The 20,075-nt window shown below is 34.8% G+C and overlaps 1 protein-coding gene across 2 annotated transcripts in view; it reads right to left on the bottom strand.

The window, feature by feature from the left end:
• The window catches only part of LOC150103921 (phosphatidylserine lipase ABHD16A), a 304,831-nt gene that overhangs the window by 134,336 nt on the left and 150,420 nt on the right, over positions 1–20,075 (bottom strand). For both annotated transcript variants that reach the window (XM_090396602.1, XM_090396603.1), the window contains one exon: positions 13,001–13,105. In XM_090396602.1, coding sequence (XP_090252728.1) covers positions 13,001–13,105 — 105 coding nt within the window. The remainder of the gene's footprint in view (positions 1–13,000; positions 13,106–20,075) is intronic.

Below are 20,075 nucleotides of genomic sequence, written 5' to 3'. Positions count from 1 at the left end.
TCATAAAGAACCAGAATCATGTGCCAGATGTGTTCTGGAACCGCATTCAATCTAATAAGTTCACCCTGAGCAAGTGGCTATGTTTCAGTGTTTATAATTCATATATCAATATTTTGCAAAGGGGAGAGGTCACTTTTACTGGATTAGCTGATAGACACTTTTCTTACAGACGTGTCAATGGATATGCATATGAAACACACTGGCTTTATCAAAAGGCTTCTGTGGTCATTGCATGCACTTTAACTCACTCATTTTCATTACTACTTTGTGGGTGTGGGACAGTTTCTATACCATGAAATGAAGGAAATAGAAACAGCATTTAGTATAGAAACCATGTACAAGTACACAGTGGATTCTAGCAGAAAAGTCTCCCAAGCATTGTTTTCGTGTGACTCCTACTCATGAGAGGTTGTAAACATATTACATTAGTGCCATAGAGTGGATTAGGGATTTTTCCCTAGCATACCCAAAAATATATATCAAATTAATAAAAAAAATCCATTTTTGTTTTTGCATTTTTTAAATTTATTTTTACATAATCTCAAAAGCCTGCTCTAGAGACCAAACATGAACTTTTTTCAAGCCACATCAGACCTCTAATAAGCAGGCTTAGTGGTCTCACACCAGGTGATGAAATTCATCTCATACCTAAAGACAATCACAAACATCCGTGTCTGGGATATGAACCTGTAATCAGTTGGTTGGATATCAGTTACACTAACCCAAGTGGGAAAGGATGTGAATAAAATTGACTTTATTGGTATAATTTCCACTGGGATGACACTTTTACCAGATGATCCTTATCAGATTGATATTTTGTTAATGGTTTATACAATAGTATATGTTTGACCAATTATTTCTCGTCTGCTTTTTTACAAATGGGGTGATGTTCGGTTGAAATGGTGTTTTAAATTATTACAAATGGCACATGTGGGTTAATCAAAATCCACACAGTTATTCAATCAAAACATTAGTGGCAATTATCCATCAATATTTAAATGAATAAAGGTATATTTTGGAGACATTAATAGAAATATATGTTATGCCAAACAGGTGTACTGTCGTGACTTGCAAAATCTGGTCATAAGAATCTTCTATTATGTGTTCGATGAGTCTCCTGGCATAGTGAAAAACCATGTAGTGTAGCTGGAGCTCCACCACACTTCAGTTATTAAGACTAAGGGTATTTTGATCAGTGGTTTCCTAAACAATGGCATGGTTGAATTGGTCATTTACATAACCTTCTCAGTCACATAATTATTATGAGCTCTTGAACTCACCAAAATCTTATGGATTTTTATATGTGGGACCATTTGAAATCATTAGGTGTACTCTACTCCAGTGGGATATACTGATGAGATGAGGAACAAGCTGAACATACATCCTGTAATACCCTTAGAGAAGGGCTTACAAGCATGTAAGTTCTTGCCCAATGGGTGCCATTAAAGGTGAGACATTTCAATGGCTATATGGCTGGCAAATAGGTCATTTTGAACACCTACTGTGAAGGGAATCCATCTTGCAGTTTGATCAGATGTATGTACCCAACTCTTGCCAGTTACCAAAGGGTTTATGCATATTTCTAACATTTTGTTTTCCATCTGCATAGTTGGTTGTAATCATTTGTATACAATTACAAAGGACTGCATTCCAGGCCCATGTTTAGCGAAATCTTTTCACTAGTTTTGAGATAAAGAATATACCTCTAAATTTTATAACAGGAATGTGAAATTACCCAGTATACACATCAATCCCATTTGTGTGAGAGGGTGCAAAACCTATAGCAAACTTGTGTTGTGCATAAGCAACAAGATTAAAAGGAACCTATTGATATTTTAAAAAGCTGTCCCAGAGTAGATAAAATAAAGGAAGTAAGGGAGAAGCAGGTTTTGGGCTTAACAATGGATTGTGAAAAGTTGATATAGCTAACATCATGATAAGTGAAAAGGCATCTTTTTCACTTATCATGCTTTATACCAGCAAAATCTTCACTAAATGTCAGCCTGAAAAGAAAGAATCTGATCCTTTCTAGTGATTTGTGTATTATCCAGGATAAGAGAAGGCAATATGAGATTATTTTCATTTCAATTCTGTAAAAGGCATGACTGTATTCTGGTAAACTTAGTTATCCACATCCCTTGCCATACCAAAAACATGGAAATCAGATATTCCTCTTGGTCCAATAATAGACTACATATATTCTTGTACATGCCTCTCTCTAAATATTTAGTCAACATTCCATATATGATACTTCATCCATACTTCAACTCATTTCTAAGAGAAATTATCACATATTCAAATCAATTTGGCAGCTATGCTAGTCAGTTTGGATGTGGTGATGTTATTCACAAATATTCCAATTCAAGAATCCATCAAGGGTGCTTAAGGGACAAAGCAGTATAACTGAGTGAAGACCTCCACATAGCCAATAAAGGAATGCAGAACAGGACTTCTGACCTAATATCCAATTCTCACCTTCTCGTAATGCACACTATAAGGTATCTACCTGGATACTGAACGAACGAGGATGGGCTGGCAATTTGGGATTTAACTGACCAAATTGTATTCTTATTGGCTTAAACCACAATATAAAATGATGGTACAACATGACAGAAATTCATGCCAGCTGGGGTACTGCATGGTTAAATAAGCCCCCCCCCCCATTGTTTTCGCCAGGGAACAGAGCAAACAGCGAAAAGTCAGCTACTGGAACAAATCCTAAAACACACCCCAACTCAACATCACCAGAATTCAAGATCGGTACCATCAACATAAGAAGCCTGAATGATAAAGAATGGAGCTAGTGGCGGAACTGGATAAGTACCAGATTGACATAATAGGCATGACTGAAACAAAAAAAGACAAAAACTGGTGACATCGTTCTGAGCAATAAATACAAAATGTTATATTCAGGCAATGACAACAATCAAAGAAAAGAAGCAGTAGCCATAGTATTCAACACTAAATATGAGGCTAATCTTCTTGAATGGCTGGCAATTTCATGGAGAGTGATGTAGGCATATATCAGAATGGGGAACTGGACAATGAGACGTATTTGTGCCTATGGTCTAACAAAAGGCTCTATTAAGGTAGAAGTGGAGGAATTTTTTGAGGCTTTAGAAAAAGCAACTGACACAATGAAAAGATGGTCCTTGTTGGAGATTTAAATTGAGTAGAAAATGACTGTCAGACATAACATACAAAAATCTTTTAGGAAAATTTGGAGAAAAGAGCAAAGCTAATAATAATAATGGCAAATACCTGTTGGATTTCTGCTCAGGACATGAACTGGTTATTACTAACACAATGTTCCAACATAAAAATGTGCACAAATTCACATGGAGAGAAGAGGCAAGGAATAAGAAAAGTCTCATTGACTCTATTATTGTTGATAATGATGTTTTCTCTCTGGTGCATGACACCAGTGCAGAGGATTTAAAATTGGAAGTGATCACCATTTAGTCTTGAGCAGGATAAAATTAAATTTCATATAGAAAAAAACAACATGTAAGAAAGTTTTAAAGCGAATGAAAGTTGAGCAGTTCTCAGATGTGAACTGTAGACTAAGATACACAAACATTATTCATGAAAAAATGAAAGAGTTTGAGAACAGGAACAAAAACCTTGGAGATTCAGTGGAAACCCTGAAGAAAACATCGACTGATTCAGCCAGAAAGGCACGTGGTGAGACTGTCTACAAGGATAAAAAAATCAGAACTCCCTGGTGGACACAGGAAGTTAAAGAGGCAGTGAAGGAAAAGAAGAAAGCATATCAAAAGTTCATGGGAAATAGGTCAGCTTGTGCTCTTAGAGAATATAGAGACAAATGTAAGAAAGCTAAGCACTGTGTAAAACTGCTAAACAAAATTCTTGGGAAGATTTTGGTAAGAACATAGAAAACAAATATCAAGAAGGAGGAGGCAAGATATTTTGTAGGTTGTTGAAAAACTTCGGAAATGGAGGAAAGAGTGTTGTAAAAGGAATAAGAGATGATAAAGGTGACATGAAAACTGGAGAAAAAGATATCCTTGATGTATGGAATGATTACTTTGAAAAATTGCTAAATGAAACAATCAATGACAGCATAGTGGTAAAAAAACATTCAACAGGTATGCAATCAGGAATACATATCCATGCTTGAAGTAGAAAGCCATCAAAAGCCTGAAATGTGGAAGGGCAGAAGCAGAAGATATATGGCCTGGACAGAGGGACAAATTCCAGATGATTGGGGTAGAGCTCTCATAGTACCCATATATAAAAAGGTATTTGAAATAACACTGAATGTGAGAATTAGAGGTATTTCCCTACTGAGTGTTCCTGGTAAGATTTATGCAAGTATACTTGAGAAACAGTTGAGAAGGATTGCAGAAGGGAAGCTTGGTGAAGAATAAGATGGATTCAGGCCAAACAGAGGCTGTCAGGATAAGATTTTCACTTCACAACAAATAGTTGAGAAATCATGAAAATATAACAAAGATCTGTATTTAATTGTCATATGCCTTTTCCAGATTTGTAGATCTGGAAAAGGCATATGACAAGGTGCCAAGAGGGGCACCATATCAAGCAATACTTAGTCTTTATTTGAGTTGTAAGTCAGCAGTTAGAATTGAAGGAAGTACAAGAAGATGGTTTAATGTTAAATCTGGTGTCAGACATGGATATACATTATCCCCTCTCTTATTCATTATCTATATTGATCACATTATGAAGGAAAGTGGCATTAAACCTGATATCAAAATTGGAGATGTTAATCTGAGCTCTTTACTTTATGCAGATGATGTTATACTTCTAAATAAATCCAGTACAAGTCTGGAAGATTCTCTGACTAAACTGAATAACTGTTGTAATAGATTTGGTATGAAGGTCAGCAATAACAAGACAAAGACAATGAAAATAGGCAGAAGCATTGAAAATATCAAGTGCACTGTGAATGAAGAACCTACATGTAGAACAGGTAAAACATTTCAGCTACTTAGGCATGATTTTTAGTGAAGATGGTAAATTAAATATGGAAATAGACAACAGAATCAACAAAGCTGCTATGGTAGGAAAACTAAATAAATTTATATGAAATAAGAGAGAAATTTGTCAAAACGCTAAATTAGATGTATACAAGGCGAGTGTTCAAACCAATTTTAGCTTATGGAACTGAGAACTGGGTTAGAAATAAGACACTTGACCAAAGACTAGAGACTACAGATATGCGTCCTGAGAAAGATTAGGGAAATGAACAGATGGCATCAATGGCAATGTCATTTAAAAACGAGGATATTAGGAAAGAACTAGGCATTGTTAGCATCCAGGAATGTGTTAGGAGAACTAATCTCAAGTATGGTCACTTAAAACAGAATGGAAGAGGAAAGATTAGCAAAACAAGTGTTCTCAGCCTTGTTGGCAGAAAAGAGACCCAGAGGAAGGCCAAGATATAGGTGGATTGATACAGTAAAAAGTGCCTTAGAAGAGAGAAATATAAGATCTGATAATGTTGGAATCTTGACAAGTAACAGACTGATTTGAAATAAAGTTGTAGATAAGAAGTTAGTAATGATGTAAGTTTTTCATGTAGTACTATCATGTTCTATACACCCCTTGAGAGAATTTGATGTTGAATCCATCAATATCTCTGAAGACCTTTATCCTCCTGAATCACAAATCTTTTCCAACATTGCACTCAATCATTTCCTTATGTAGAAAGGAAAGTTTTATTTTCCAAAATATGGTTTAGTGATGAGCTCCCTCGTCACCAATTTATACACAAAAAATTCAAAGAAGTTCTGTCACAACCTACCTTAAAACTACATGCAAAGTGGACATATTTTTATTGTTTGGAAATATACTAAAAAATCTGGAGAAGTTTGTTAGTTTCTTTGATAACAGTTACCTTAAAAAAATAAATCTACTATGGGTATTAAGAAAGATAATAAACTTATAATTTTAGATGTTCTAAATTAAAAAAAAAAAAAAAAAAGGATGCAGAGGAAGTCTAAGGAAGCAAACTCATATGGGATGATACCTTTACTTCAGCTCCTTTCATCATCCTCAACAAAAATTGAGAATTATCACAACTTTAAAGAACCAAGCAACAAGAAGAAAAAATTATATCTAAATAAATTACACTTCTCTGTGAAACCAACTCACACAACTGCAAAAATAGATCATTCTTCAGAAGTAGCTTCTTCACACTGAAGATTAGCAATTGTGGTACACAAGAGTGTCAATTTCTCTGCCATCCTTTTGATCATGTTATAGCTCATCACCTATCCATTTCTTTACATCATCAACCCAAGAAGTTTTTGGTTTACCAGGTAATCATCTTTCTTCTCCTTTTCCCTCCAGTATTTCCAAAGACATTTTCCCCTGCTAATCCTATTGTGTCCTGCCATCTTGCACTTTCTCTTTATAAGATCTTTCATTAGTGTTCTTTTGGTTCCCATTAACTTCAATACCTCTAAATTAGTTTTTTTTTCTCCTCCCAAAAAATCTTAAGTGCACTTCTATAGCACATTTTCTGTTTTTGAAATACAAACACAGAAAACATCTGAATAATAATAAAATCCTATGTTGGTCCACATTGAATATGAATGCAAGATGTGGACATATACAAAATGGACCATACATAGGATTTCATTATTATGATTTTTTTCTGTTTATGTATTCCAGAGGTTATTAGTAATTAATTATTCCATAATGTTTCTTTTGCCTTTGCTATTCTTGATTTTATTTCAATAACTGTTTGTTCCATCTTCTGTAATCATTACTCCTAAATAATTATAAGCCTTTACATTTTAAATGAATCCCATTGAGACTTAAATTTGTGTTTTGCTGTGGTTTTTTGCTTGCTACCATATACTTGAATTAGGTGTATTTAATTCTAAGTCATAATTCTGACTCTTTCTGATTAGTATTTCAACCATATTTTGTAACTCTGTTTTTAATTTTGCTATGAACACCAAGTCATCAGCAAAACTAACATTATTAATTCTTTACCATTTATTTTTAATCCCATTTCAACTTCTTAATATTCTTTCATTATCCTTTCACTATATGTATTGAAAAGTATAGGTACATCCTTGTCTCAATCCTCTTTTGAAATTTATTGTTTAATTATTAATTTTGTTTATAATTTGTGTCTTCCGATTTCACATAATTCCATTATTATTATTCTGAGGTCTTTTGTATCAATTTGAATGTTTTTTAATATTTCTATTAACTTTTCTTGGCTCACTGTGTCAAATGATTTTTGAAAGTTTAAAAAGGATAGATATGTTATCATTTATTTCTATTGATCTTTCAGTGAACATTTTTAATTCATAAATCACATTAATTGTACTTTTTCCTGACATGAATCGTTTTTGTTGTTCACTTATATGGCATTTAATTTATTATTATTAAGAGAGACATCTAGGGAGTCAGGGACTCACTGAGGGAGACCACATACTACATGTACCAGCTATCAAACTTATTCTTGAATTCATTCACATAATTGCACTCACAACATCCAAAGGCAATCCATTCCAATCATGCACCACCCTCTGAGAGAAAAATCTAGCTCTTATACCCTTCTTGGCAGCCTTCATTCTCAGCTTCCAAGGATACATCTCGTCCTTTCCCGACCCTCCATAAATTGAAATCCTGTATGACCCTTTCAGAAGTTTGTAAGTCTCAATCATATCACCTTTCTTTCTCCTGTTTGCTAGTGTCTGCGGCCTACAAATTCTCGATCTGTCTTCATAATCAGTATTCCACAATTTTGATATCATTTTTAACACTCTCCTTTGCACTCTTTCCAATATATCAAAATCACTATGGAAACCAGAAGACCAGAACTGTGCACGGTAGTCCAAGTGAGGTCTTATCAAGGCCTTCTAAAGAGGCAAAATGACATCTTTATCTTTACATGTGAATGCTCATGCTTCAGTATTGAAGCATGAGATATAATGCCAATTGTTCTAGAATCTATACATTCTGCTGCATTATTCTTTTTTGGTATCAGACTGCAAATAGATTTTATAAGGTCTTCTGATAGTATGCTTTTGCTATATATATTCTGTATTCTTTCTATTAAAAAATCTGTTCATTTTCTCTCCCTCTCTCCTTTATTGTCAGTTGATATTCCATCACATCCTGTCATTTTATCATTAGATAGTTCTTTTATTTGCTTACTATTTCTTCTTTCAGTATGCCTGGATTATTTGAATTAACAATGATCACAGGTTTGCCAGGCCTGTGGTCATTATACAGTTCTGTTAGATATTCCTTCCATCTTTGTATATTGTCTTCTGGATCTCATTTTCATTTTCCTTTTACCCTCTTTTATCTTGCAGTGTCAAGGGTTTATTAATCATCAGACCGCAAGCCTTTCACAGGATAAGGTGGTCAGCCCTATGCCAACGTATATTATACATCCGTAGTGTTGAGTTCTCAAGGCCGGTTTGCCTGCTTTGCGGGATGAAAAACCCCCAGGATAAACTGGGGTAAAACCATACTGTCCATGCCCAAGACCGGTTAACTTGGCTATGGCTGAGGAAGACTCTTCAGATCCTCACGTCACCAACGGGAATTGAACCTACGACACTCCTTCCACAGGCATATGGTTGCGAAGCGCACAGCCACTAGGCTAACTGAGCAGATAAGAATATAAAAGATAAGAATATTATTTATAATAATATTCTTATCTTTTAACTACTGGATTGTCATTTTCTGACAATTGTGTCAGAAAATGGTTATCAAGAAATTTGGTTATTAAGAAATTTTATTTTCATTATCTAATTTTTCTACTTCTAAGCAATTATTATTGATGCATCTATGTTTTTCTTTTGTACATTTATTTTTTTATTTGCCTATCTAATCTCTTATATTCATTTCCATTAGGGTTATTTTTCCAGGTTCTTTTATCCATTAGTTTCAGTATCTCTTCTGTCATCCATGTTTTTTTAAATTTGCTCTGTTTTTCCGATACACTTTTCTGCTGCAGTGTTCTTTCATTAGTGTTACTGTTATTTAATTCAAGTGTATTCCACTTCAATGTTCCAAATCTGTTATTTATAATTTTTAACTTTATATTTTATTGTAATTCTCACAAGCCTGTAGTCTGATACAGTCAGCATTTGCCAAACTTTTGCATTTGTTATCCCATTTCTATATCTCTGACTGATCATAACAAAATCTATTTCATTAGTATATATACTATCAGGAGATCTCCATGTGCACCTTGTTTTATCTTTTTGTTCATAAAAAGTGTTTGCAATCTGCAATTATCAATTTTTATTTTAAATAAAATTCAATACATATATATTGCCCATCATTTCTTATGCCATATGAGCCTACAACATAACTTATTCTTCCCTTTGCTATTTTCCCATTTTGGCATTCATGTTTGCCCATAATGATTAACACTTTCTTGCCAAATCTTTAAAACTACAATTTATTAGTATATACAGGTAATCCTCGTATAATGCAGGTGTTAGGTTCCATAGAAATTGTGCGTTATATAAATCGCATTATGCGAGACTCAGATCACATAGAAAAAGTAAGGTTATGTTCCGAAATAGTTTTTTTTTTTTAATTATATAAACAATGACATATCCAACGAAAATAAATTTTTATTTAATTCAGGTAACAAATACGTAGTATAAAATTATAAAAATTACAAATTGTGCATAAATGTTTAGGCAAAATAAAATAAAGTGCATATTTTAATTGTCATCACTGTCTTCAAAAATAACATTTTATAGATGTTCTTTATTTACAAGTGACCGGACCTTGTCATCACTTGAAATCTCTTGAACATCATTTTAATGATGTTCATCTTGAAAATCTCTTGAATATAATTCGGCTGGTTTAGTTATCAAGAAGTCAGTAATAAGACCTTGCTTATCACTATGCTGCAACTTTTTATTAAGTTCATAATATAGAGCTAAACAAATATTCAATTGTGTTATGAATTTTCCAGAGCACTCCATTGAGGGATCATTATCCATAAAATAACTTCCTAACTTTCTTGCCAAATCCAATCCTTCTGCAAATTTCTTGGAACTGAATTCTTTAATGGATTTATCACAATCAGAATCTTCAGAAGAACTTTCCCTTCCATTTTTCGATGTAATTTATTAATTGTACCAGTTCCTCCTCATTTAATCTGTTTCCCCATCAATTAATTCACTAATTACATTTTCAACCATATCACAAAAGCACTCTCCACCAAAAATGTGCGCGACGTTTATTATATGACTTAGCTTGGCAGCCACTGGAGGTACGAAATTTTGTTCTAGAACGACTTCAGGCCTTATATTTTTCCAGCAAGCATTCAGTGTAGAGGGTTGTAATTCCTTAATGGACAGAGAAATAATTTTCACACAATTCAATATTGAAAACTCTTTCCACGCTCGAGGCACTGTCATGTTTAGATTAGATTCCATTTTTTTCTAAATTAATTAGAATGTTCGACGAATATAATATGACTTAAATGTTGATATTATTTCTTGGTTGAGTGGTTGAATAAGGGAAGTAGTATTAGGCAGCAAAAACTTTATTTTAATATTCGGATGGCTTAAATTTGTTGAGTGACCTGCCTTTATCTAAAATTAGTAGAATTTTGAAGTCGATATTCTTTTTCTTTGTGTAACTTTCTACATCAGGTGACACTTGAAAAACCAATTTTCAAACATGCTAGCTGTAACCCATGCCTTTTTGTTGGCCTGCCAATAAACAGGTAGGGTGGACTTGTTGAGCCTTTTCATAGCACAAGGATTGGTTAATAAACATTGGTTTTGTCATGTAATCACCTGATGCATTACTTACAAAACAGTAAAGTAACTCTATCTTCGGAAACTTTGAATCCAGGAGCTGATCTTTCATTTTTAGAAATATAGGTGCGTTTTGGCATTTTTTCTCCAATATAATGCAGATTCATCCACATTGAACACCTGGTCTGCACTATAACCACCTTCTTCAATGATTTTTAAGTTCTCCTGGGTATTTCTGGGCAGCTTCTACTGATTCTCCCTAAATTTTAAGATTATGTAAGGAAATCAGCTTTTAAAGTTTTCAAACCAACCCTTACTGGCACAAAATCCATGCCAAGAGTTTTCTTATAAAGAATCTTGATCAAGTCTTTTAAATGTTTATAAACTTTGAGAGATTTTTGTATAATAAGATTTGCATCCAAAGGAATTTTCTTTTGAGTGCAATCTTCTATTCAAATTTTTTCCATTAGAATAACACGTACACAAGCAACGAGCTTTGCACTTACCATTGACCAAACAATAACACTTTCTCAGATTTTATGTTCATTTCCCTCGATGAGTGTTTAGACTCCCTGGAGGTGTCATGTAATAATAATAATTTTGTTTGAGTGTTCGCATTGTTGATTAATTTAAATTCAAAGTCCTTGCAACAACTCCTGGTTTTTCTCCATTTTCCAACCAATCTGAGATTTTCATTTTTTCTTCAAGAGAAATTAATTTTCTTTTCAATGTTGGTTTTTTCCTTTTTGTTGCAGTTTTAGTGGCCATTACTATAAAAATAATTTTTCTCCATAAAAAAAGCATTACATATTAATTATGCAACTCATCATCATCATCATCAAATTCCTGCCATGTACCCTCAAGGGGTGTACAGGATATGATAGTACTACATGAAAAAAAAAAATTACATCATTATTAATTTCCTATCTACAATTTTCCTCCAAATCAGCCTGTTACTTGTCATCACTCCAACATTATCAGATCTTATATTTCTATCGTCTAAGGCACTTTGCACCGTATCAATCCACCTATATCTTGGTCTTCCTCTGGGTCGTTTTGCTGCAAACCTGGCAGAGAACACTTGTTTTGCTAATCTTTCCTCGCCCATTCTGTTTAAGTGACCATACCACCTGAGATTAGCTCTGCTAACGCATTCCTGGATGCTGACAATGCCAAGTTCTTTCCTAATATCCTCGTTTTTAATATGATACTGCCATTGATGCCATCTGTTCACGCCTATAATCTTTCTCAGGACTCTCATATCTGTGGTCTCTAGTCTTTGGTCAAGTGTTTTACTTCTGACCCAGCTCTCGGATCCATAAGTTAAAACTGGTTTGAACACTGTCTTGTATACAGCTAATTTCGTGTTCCGACTAATTTCTCTCTTATTCCATATGAATTTATTCAATTGACTTCCCACCATACCAGCTTTGCTGATTCTGTTGTCTATTTCTATATTTAATTTACCATCTTCACTAAAAATCGTGCCTAAATAGCTGAAATGTTTTACTTGTTCCACAGGTTCTCCATTCACAACACAGTTGACATTTTCAATGATTCTGCCTATTTTCATTGTCTTTGTCTTTTTATTGCTGACCTTCATACCATATCTATTACAACAGCAGTTCAATTTAGTCAGAGAATCTTGCAGACTTGCAGCGGATTTATTTAGAAGTATAACATCATCTGCATAAAGCAAAGAGCTGACATTAACTGAAATTATGAATATATGAAATTATTAACTGAAAAAAAGCTGAAATTATGCAACTCACCAGAAAATAAAGTGCTCAGCTTGAGATTAACACACGATTTTTAATACGCTTTCCTGGAAGAAAACTCTTCGTTTTCAAATACAAATTTCAATAATAAGTATTTGATACAGTAAACAACTGACATACATGTGTGCTAAAGGGTATTTCCACTAATATAAATTCGCTACTTATAACTACATGTGCAACAATAAACACTTTATATGGTAAACAATTGACGCTACATAAAAAAAGTGCATGCATGCTAAAGAGTATTTCCCTTAATATAAATTCGCTGTTTATAATTACATGCGCGATATGGGTAGACACAAATTTAACAAAAATAAAATTTGATTTTTAAGTTGCACAGTAAAAAATATATGAAAAGATAAAGAGTTACTACAGTTTGTAGACAGTTTTATATCGAAACTGAGTTGTATAAATACAACGTTATACGAGGATTACCTGTATATTAGATTTATAAAAACACAAGGTTGAATTACTTACCAATATTCTTCCACAAGGAAAATCAGTATTTTTTCTTCTATCAACAAATATGGTATCAATTTCATTGTCATCCCTAGTTAGTAATTTAAATCGTTCTCCAGAATGCTGAAATGAATGAATAATAAATCATGAATTAATAATATAAATAAAGCTATATTAATAATTATTAAAATAGCTCATGAGTTATTAATATTTAATTGATGCTGTAAGAAAAGAAATCTGTTCTCTGAACTTGGTGTTGTCAAAGATAAAAATAGGTTAGAATAGTTATCTAGAAGACACAGTATAAATGAAAATATCCCTCATATAAAGTATATACTATATTAATATCTTCCAAATATTCCAGATATTCTCATTTATACTGGTTCTCCTAGACAACCATTCTTGTAGACAGTGTTATATCGAAACTGAGTTGTATAAGTACACGCGTTATACGAGGGTTACCTGTATGTTAGAGTTATAAAAACACAATGTTGATTCACTTACCAATATTCTTCTACAAAGAAAATAAGTGTTTTTTCTTCTATCAACAAATATGGTATCAATTTCATTGTCATCCCTAAGATAATTCATTTATCTTTGACAATGCTAAGTTCAGAGAACAGATTTCTTTTCTTAAGGATATCAGTACCATCAATTTCATTTTGCAAAGATATACTATTGATAAGTTACATTGGCATCCAAAACCCTAAGGATTAATTCCCTTTTTCATTCTAGATTTCTGCCAAATATGTCCCACGATCAAGCCAAAAGTTACAATTTCACTTATAAATAGCAGTTTAAAAAAAAAAAATGTATACAACTTATTTAAGAATTATATCTAAATCATTCTGGATGCTAAATGAAGGAGAAAATTCACATTAAAATTTTTATAAAACTTCTAGACAAACAAACTAACACATGAAGATATGAGTGTTAAACTAAGCTATAAGTGCTGCTGCTGCTTTGAGAGCTCATCAGTAGGCATTTTATTATTATTATTATTATTATTATTATTGTTTGTAACTATTCATCCTTCTGCAGCCTGGTTATTAAACTGGGCATAAAAGAAAGACACGAGATATATAAATAAATATTTTAAGGAATATACAAGGGGGGAGGGTCTGTAAAGTTCTGATAAACACCTAGAACAAAAATGATATTAAAGCAACTGATATAACCACGAGACAGAAAAAACAAGGCTGGTCTGAAAAGTTTTCCACCTAACAATGAAAAAGTGAACTGATAATGTCAAAATTATTTTCATTTTTCAACATAATCTCCCTTAAGATTAATACATTTATTCCAGCGATATCTGCAAAAAATCCCTCTAGAGCTACAATCATCTCTTGATTCGAATAAAAATGCTGACCAGCGAGGAAGAGTTTTAGTTTTGGGAAGAGACAGAAGTCAGAGGCAGCAAAATCTGGGGAATGGGTTAGATGTTCCAACAGTTTATAGTGCAGATCCCTTAATTTTCCCATTGCCAAAACACTTTTGTGAGAAGGTTTTATCTTCTGCAAACCAGGTCTTTTCTCACGAATTTTTTCGTCTAGTCTGGTTAAAAGATTGGAATAATATTCCCCGGTTATTGTTTTACAATTTTCAATATAATTAATAAACAAAATGCCTTTAACATCCCAAAACACTGATGCCATGACCCTTCCTGCTTATGGAACGAACTTTGTCTTCTTTGGAGCTGAACAATTGGCTTCTGTCCACTGTTTTGACTGCTGTTTGGATTCTAGTGTGTAATGGTGAATCCAAGTCTCATCCATAGTAATAAATTGATGCACAAAATCAGTTTTATTCTTGTTAAAATGCTCCAAGCACTGTTCAGAGATTTTCATGCAAGTGCGTTTTTTGATCTGCTGTGAACAAGTGTGGCCCCCATTTTGTGCAAAACTTTTTCATTTGCAATTCTTCATGCAAAATATATCCTACATGATCTTTTGAAATGCCTGTATCTCAGCAATTTCACGCATTTTGACTCGCCAGTCATCCAATACCATATCGTGCACGTGATCAGTGATTTCTGGTTGTCTTTTTGGACGTATTCACGTGGATCATCTTCAAGGCTGGTACGGCCACGTTTAAACTCGGCAGCCCATTTCTTAATTGTTGAAAACGAAGGAGAAGAGTACCCATAAACTTTTATGAACTTTGAATGAATTTCTTTTGCCGTTAAACCTTCTTTTACAAAGAATTTTATAATTGCACGATACTCAATTTTATCCATTTCAGGGGATGCAGACAACACTTTTGCTTCAGAGAGCTGTATAAAACAAACTACTTGACAGAATGACTGACTTACATTTTCACATGGATGCTTATGACAGATGTACCAACTTGGGAAAAAAAATCTTTCCAATAGTTTGAGGCCAAGAACTTTTTACATCAACCTCATACTAATAGCAGAGTTATAAAGGTAACTTATGTTCTTATATCAGTTGCTTTAATATCATTTTTGTTCTAGGTGTTTATAACTTTCCAGACCATCCCCCTTCCTCATATATATCTATAAAAACAAATTGCCGATTTAATTCTACATTTACGAATATTATATATCTGCTAATATTATTATTATTATAGGCAATTCCAGGGAGTCCTTAGACTCATCGAGGGAGGCCCCAAATCATGTTCATCCCAACTATTCGACATTCACACAGTATCTATCATACCTTGCCTTAAACTCATTCACTGTCACAGCACACACTACAGACTATGGCAGCTTATTCCACTCATTCAGCACTCTAAAAGTAAAGAACCTAGTTCTAACACCCTTACTAACCACACTCTTGCCCAGCTTCCATGGATGTTCCCTAATCATCCCACCACCAGCCCTGTTCTCAAAAATATCTTCTGAATTAATTTTATAGAAACCTTCAGTAATTTGAATGTCTCAATCATATCTCTGCCTATCAACCAATTTCTGCAACCCACAAATCCTCAACCTGTTCTCATAAGGTTCATTCCACAGACCTGCTATCATCTTGGTCACTCGCCTCTGGATCCTCTCAACCTCCTCCCCATCAAAAAGAAACCTAGGTGACCAAATCTAGACACAGTAGTTGAGATGGGGTCTTATCAAGGCTCGATACAAAGGAACAATAACATGCATGTCTCTGCTCGTCAAAATATTCTTCAGAAACCAAGTGATTTGATTAGCTGATTTCGCCACTTTTGCAATGTGCCCCCTAAACTTCAACTCTTTATCCACCAATACTACTAAATCGCTTGCCTCATCAATTTCCTGGAGTACAGTTCCATCAATGCAGGTAAATTGCTACTAATCTTTTCACCCCGAAATGTATAACCTTACATTTTGCCACATTAAATTGACATTCATTCTCCTTAGCCCAGACCTCCAATCTATCCAAATCATCCTGCAAAATTTTGACATCATCTGCAAACAAATGAACTGTTCCTCTCAGATCCTTTCCTATATCATTAATGAACAAATCAAACAGCAGTAGTCCAAGAACAGATCCTTGTGGCACACCACTACTCACAGGTCGTCTTTTGGACTCTACTCCTGAATAAACCACTCTCAAATATCTCTCCATCAACCACCCTCCTATCCATCTCACCAACCCTATATCCATCCCCATATTCTGCAATTTATTGATTAGAATTCCATTTGGTATCCTGTCAAAGGCCTTAGCAAGGTCCAGTAGAATCACTGTAAACCCATTCCCCTTATCCAGTTCAGCCGTCACTGTGTAATAATATGTGAGCAAGTAACTGAAGCATGACCTACCCTTCACAAAACCATGATGTCCCCAATACATCATCATCATCAAATTCCTGCAATGTACTCCCAAGGGGTGTACAGGATATGATAGTACTACATGAAAAATTTACATCATTACTAACTTCCTATCTACAATTTTCCTCCAAATCAGTCTATTACTTGTCAAGACTCCAATATTATCAGATCTTATATTTCTATCATCTAAGGCACTTTGTACCGTATCAATCCACCTATATCTTGGTCTTCCTCTGGTTCGTTTTGCTGCCAACCTGGCAGAGAACGCTTGCTTTGCTAATCTTTCCTCGCCCATTCTGTTTAAGTGACCATACCACCTGAGATTAGCTCTGCTAATGCGTTCCTGGATGCTGACAATGTCAAGTTCTTTCCTAATATCCTCGTTTTTAATATGATATTGCCATTGATGCCATCTGTTCACGCCTCTAATCTTTCTCAGGACTCTCATATCTGCGGTCTCTAGTCTTTGGTCAAGTGTTTTACTTCTGACCCAGCTCTCAGATCCATAAGTTAAAACTGGTTTGAACACAGCTAATTTAGAGTTCCGACTAATTTCTCTCTTATTCCATATGAATTTATTCAATTGACTTCCCACTATACCAGCTTTGCTGATTCTGTTGTCTATTTCTATATTTAATTTACCATCTTCAGTAAAAATCGTGCCTAAGTAGCTGAAATGTTTTACTTGTTCCACAGGTTTTCCATTCACAACACAGTTGACATTTTCAATTATTCTGTATATTTTCATTGTCTTTGTCTTTTTATTGCTGACATTCATACCATATCTATTACAACAACTATTTAATTTAGTCAGAGAATCTTGCAAACTTGTAGCGGATTTATTTAGAAGTATAACATCATCTGCATAAAGCAAAGAGCTGACATTAACTTCTCCAATTTTGATATCATGTTTAATACCACTTTCATTCATAATATGATCCATATAGATAATGAATAACAGAGGGGATAATGTACATCCTTGTCTCACACCAGATTTAACATTAAACCATCTTCCTGTACTTCCTTCAATTCTAACTGCTGACTTACAATTCAAATAAAGACTAAGTATTGCTTGATATAATGCCCCATTGACACCATATAACTGCAGTATATTGAATAGCTTCTCTCTTGACACCTTGTCATATGCCTTTTCCAAATCGACAAAACTTAAATACAGATCTTTGTTATATTCCCATGCTTTCTCGACTATTTGTCGTAAAGTGAAGATCTGATCCTGACAGCCTCTATTTGGCCTGAATCCAGCTTGTTCTTCACCAAGCTTTTCTTCCACAATTCTTCTCAACCGTTTCTCAAGTATACTTGCATAGATCTTGCCAGGAACACTCAGGAAATACCTCTGTAATTCTCACATTCAGTTTTATTTCCCTTTTTATATTTCGTTACTATGAGAGCTCTACTCCAATCATCGGGAATTCATCCCTCTGTCCAGGCTCTCTGAACTATGCAGTGCAGCCACTGTAACACTCTTATACCACCATACTTCAGCATTTCCCAATACAGTATCCCATTTTCATCTATCCAATCTTGTATTTTCCTCTTGACTATTTTCTCGAAGACCTTGATAACGATTCCTGTTATGCTGATAGGCCGGTAATTTTCAACAGCAGTCTTGGAATCACCTTTATGCAGCAGAACTATTTTCCCCTCTTTCCACCCCCTTGGGACTGACCCAGACCCGAGGCTCAAATTAAACAAAATAGTCAAGGACACTGACAATTCTTTAGCTGCTTCACGTATGACACGAGCTGGTATACCATCTAATCCCACAGATGTATTGACATTGAGGTTTTGTAATAGACTATTTACCTCTACTTTATTCATCACAATTCCAGTATAAGCTGTTGGTTCTTCCATTCCTGCAATGTCACAACCTGGATGATATGATATACTCTTGCAAAGTGCTCACTCAATAATTCCGCTATATCGACTGATTCGGTTACCTCCCTACCCTCAGCATTTTTTAAAATCATTCTGCCATGAACAATTTTCCTTTTACTTGCAACATATTGAAAAAACTGTTTGGGGTTCTCTTTTGGCCTGCATGGCCAATATTCTTTCATAATCCGCTTTTGCTTTTCTTACCACCCTTGTTACCTTTCTGGCCTGAGCTTTATACTGTTCCTGCAACTGCTGGTCACCTTTCTCCTTAAATTCCCTCCACAATTGTTTCTTTTTTACAGCTCAAGCTTAATGGTGTTATTCATCCATTTAACCCCTACTTGATTTATTATTCGGACTCTTGGTATACAGTCAACCATTGCCTCCTGCAAACACTTCTTAACCACCTCCCATGCACTATCAACATCCAGCCCTTGCAGTTTTACATGCCATGGCACTGAGACAAGCACACTCCTAAGCTCGTCATACTTACCAGCCCAGTAATTCCACATGTACCCTGTCTTAATTGTAAAGACAGGGTACATGTCTTAATTGTAAATTCCACTCTTTTAGCCACCTCCCAAGTCATGACCTTATGATCACTCTCACCAATTGGTGGCAACACAGTCATGTTTGTTACAGTCACATTCTCAAATGTGATTACTAGGTCAAGCACTCTCTGCCCCCTAGTATTTTCCTTTACATGCTGTCGCAGATAGTTGTCCCTTAATAACCACGTAAAATCCAATTCCTTCCTTCCATGTGCCCTCTCCTCCTTCCAGTCAATGTTACAATAATTGAAATCCCCCATAATAATTACCCTTGTTCCACTCATTTCTTCTATTTGCCTATGCATACTATCCCCACCATCTATTCCATCTCCAGGTCTGTAGTAGCATCCAATTGTATATTTTGTTTTGCTAGCCACTATCTCACACCAAATAGCCTCAAATGTGCTCTTTTCTCTATCCTGCAGTTCAACTTCTATACTCCTTGGCTGCAACTCATCAGCTATCATCAATAACACTCCTCTCCCCTTTTATTCTCTCTGTCACTCCTGAACACCCTATATACCTGTCACATTCAATCCCACTAGCTTTATTATCTTCTGTCAGCCATGTTTCACTAATACCAACAACATGTGGCCTGGAAGTGCCAATCAAGGCCAAAAACTCCTCCTCCTTGTTCCTAATACTCCTGGCATTAGTGTACATGAATTGCATAAGCCCGTTAGTCCCATCCCTACTTTGATGCCTTATACTAACTATCCCATTCTGATTTGTTGTCCTTCGTACTTGCTCGAGCATATTATACTCATTCATACACTCAACTGCCTCCATAAAGTCTGCATATCTGCTTCCCCACCCCCTTAATAAATCTAGTTTCCCTGAGTCTGTACATCCATTTCCACTTCATTCATCAACACTT

The sequence above is a fragment of the Typopeltis vanoorti genome, chromosome 8 (genome assembly GCF_054136105.1).
Source record: "Typopeltis vanoorti isolate ZY-2024b chromosome 8, IOZ_Tvanoo_1.0, whole genome shotgun sequence".
Lineage (NCBI taxonomy): Eukaryota > Metazoa > Arthropoda > Arachnida > Uropygi > Thelyphonidae > Typopeltis > Typopeltis vanoorti.
The sequence above is the reverse complement of the archived record's forward strand: the minus strand, read 5'-3'. Positions and strand labels throughout refer to the sequence as shown.